The sequence below is a fragment of the Linepithema humile genome, chromosome 5, assembly GCF_040581485.1.
Source record: "Linepithema humile isolate Giens D197 chromosome 5, Lhum_UNIL_v1.0, whole genome shotgun sequence".
In the NCBI taxonomy this organism is placed as follows: Eukaryota; Metazoa; Arthropoda; class Insecta; order Hymenoptera; family Formicidae; genus Linepithema; species Linepithema humile.
This window is the reverse complement of record NC_090132.1, coordinates 13,570,296-13,573,048: the sequence shown is the minus strand read 5'-3', so window position 1 is coordinate 13,573,048 and position 2,753 is coordinate 13,570,296. Positions and strand designations below refer to the sequence as shown.

The 2,753-nt window shown below is 49.7% G+C and overlaps 1 protein-coding gene across 1 annotated transcript; it reads right to left on the bottom strand.

Moving 5' to 3' along the window:
- Positions 1–496: 496 nt before the first annotated feature.
- LOC137000177 (uncharacterized) lies at positions 497–1,321 on the bottom strand. Its single transcript, XM_067356131.1, has one exon. The coding sequence runs from the start codon at positions 1,319–1,321 to the stop codon at positions 497–499; it is 825 nt and encodes a 274-aa protein (XP_067212232.1).
- Between the last annotated feature and the right edge of the window lie 1,432 nt (positions 1,322–2,753).

The following is a 2,753-nucleotide window of genomic DNA, read 5'->3' as shown; positions in this document are numbered from 1 at the left end:
GGCGCGGATTCCGTCTTTCCGGTTGGTCTAGTGAGCTGTGGAAATTCAGCCAATAAGGCGTGAAAAGCTGTTTCCTGCAGTAATGTCTTAATTGATGTTTGTCCGGTTCTGCTCTGCAGGCTGTTTGTGGCCAATCCCGTCGTAGCGTCCAAAAGTTTGCCTCTCCTTACATCCGGCAGGAGATGGAAATGCCCAAGGAAATCGGAGCCGATGATTGGCTGTGTGACGTCAGCTACGATGAATTTCCATTGGAAGGCGCGCCTCAATCCGATGTTGAGCTGAAGCGCGATCCACCCGTAGGTGTGAATGACAGTTCCGTTGGCTGCAAACAGGGCTTGCGTTGCTCCGGACATCCGTCCGCGTACCATCGAGCGCGGGTAGACACTTATGTCTGATCCCGTGTCGATGAGGTACCGAACTTTTGTATGTCGCTCGGTTATTACAAGGCGGCATGGTTTCGGGTCCGGGCCGTCTGCCGCCATTGATTCCGGACCGTCTAGTTTTCCGTTTTGTCCTTCTTCTTCTCCTTATATGTACATGGCTCTGTACACTTTCTTGCCTTGCTGCCGAATCGCCGATGGAAAAAGCAAAACTCGCTGTCTTCTTCCGAATTTGATTTGGTCCGGCTGCGGCTGCGCGATCTGTGGCGCTGTTGTTTGTGGCGGTGCTCCTGCCGGCCCAATCGCGTGTTGAGTGCGGCGACTTGCTTGACCAATGCCTGAATCTGGTCCTCGAGCGAGCCGGTAGGTTTTGATTTCGTCTCCTTCGGCTTGTCCAAAACTGCGACTGTTCGGCATGTGACTTCGTAGACACGGTCGGCCTGTTCCGCCACGTCCTCGAGAAGATCGTCAGCTCGCGTCGCTAGTATGATCTGCATTTGGGCCGGTAAACGCCCCAGCCATAGCGTGCGCAGGAGTTGATCAGGCACGGCATTGCCCGCGAGCGTCCTTAGATGGCGCAGGAACTGCGATGGTTTTCGGACGCCAAGTTCCTCTCGCTCTAATAATTGGCGGATGCGGTGTTCCTGTGAGTCGCTCAGCCTTTGAATGAGTGCCCTTTTTACGGCTTCGTATTTCCCGCATGGCGGAGGATTCGTTATCACATCTTTGATTTCCTTAATGTATTTTGTTTCGATTTGCGAGATTGCGTATGCGTACTTGGTTGAATCCGACGTGACGGCGCTCAGCAGGAACTGGCTCTCTAATTGGGCGAACCATAATTCTGGTTCCTCCGGCCAAAAAGGTGGTACTCGCACCGATACTCTGCCGATTTGTGCTGCGTCGGCGCCTGGCATATCGCCGGCCTTCTCTGATTGGCTCATTTTGCTTTAACCAGTCGTCGGGGTCACCAGTTTATAGGCGTATTGCCTAAGGATTGTGTTCGACTTGGTTGAAAGATATTGAGACCAATTTCTTAGAAAAATATATTTTATTTTTCCTCGTCAGAGAAGTAGAGTAATGTACAAGTTTTGTGTTTGATTTGATTAAGGGCGCCAGAGGCGCTTTCTCGGCAAGAGTGTAAGGCCGAGAATCAAAAGAAAAATTGACGGGCGCGGTAAGAAATTACCGGCCGCGTCTTAGTGTGTTGAACGGGTCCTAAAAAGGACGGTTCAACTGAGTTAGCTCGTTGCAGCCCCTTTCCCGGCGTCGGTGGAACTCCGTTCGGGAAGTGGTCTTCCGTCTGACAACTGCTCTCTGAGCAGGCTCTGAGCGGTGAAGTCTGTACTGCGATGGATCGAGTCTCTGGTGTGCTGGTGGTGGCAACCGTCTCGGCTCTCGGAATTACGGATTGCTCCGTGTACCGAGGAGAGAGAGGTCTCCGAATTCGGATGTCGCCTTGAGTGAGCGTGTCCCTTGGTGGTCGAGTCAACCGGACGCAGAACTCTAGTGGGATTAATTTCCACACTAGAGACTGAGGAGGTGACGGCGAAAGTGGAGTATCCGCGGGCCGCTTGGTTGAAGTGCGTGGCCGATGCTGGGACTCTGCTTTCTTTTTACACGCCTTGCGAGGCAGTGTGAGAAAAACGGCGAGACTATGTGTCTCTGTTAGATTCTGCCGAGGCAGAGTACGACTCAGTTCAAGGGCCCTGGGGAGAGCTCGCCTTGAAGCGAGTGAGTGAGGAAAGATCTGCGGAGCAGCTCTTTTATATCTCGTCGATCGAAGCTTGATCGCGAGAAGGTTCTTCACCGCCTGCGCAACCTGGCGGTGGGTCCGCAAGCTTGTAACTGGTAGAAGGCCTGCGGCGCGTAGCGGCGCCGCGATGTATTATACCGCGTCAGTGCAGCGGTGTGGCGGTGAGCCGCCACACTGTCAATTCATTTCGTCGTGCTGGTCTGTGTGCAGATCATTTAATGCTAACTCATTTAAGGGAGAAGGCAAGAAAACATTAAAACGCGATGCTGTGCCAATTCGATTTAATGATTTGATAAATTTAGAAGAAAAATCTGAGGCAGCTATTGAAATAGGAGAGATGCAAAGAGCAAAAAAAGAACAAAACCAAATAAAAGAAATGGAAGAAGTAGGAAATACATATAATAACGCAATTGCAGGAACATCATTTAATATCAATCATAATGACAAAATAAATAAGCAATTATTAGATCGATTCAAACAAACTTATCTTCCAGCAAAATTAAATTTTGACAAATCATTAGAAGAGGAAGATATTACAGAATGGATGGATTTAGAACCTGTAAGATATGAAACATTGATAAGTGTGATCTGTTAATGACAAAATTGTGAAAAAGAATATA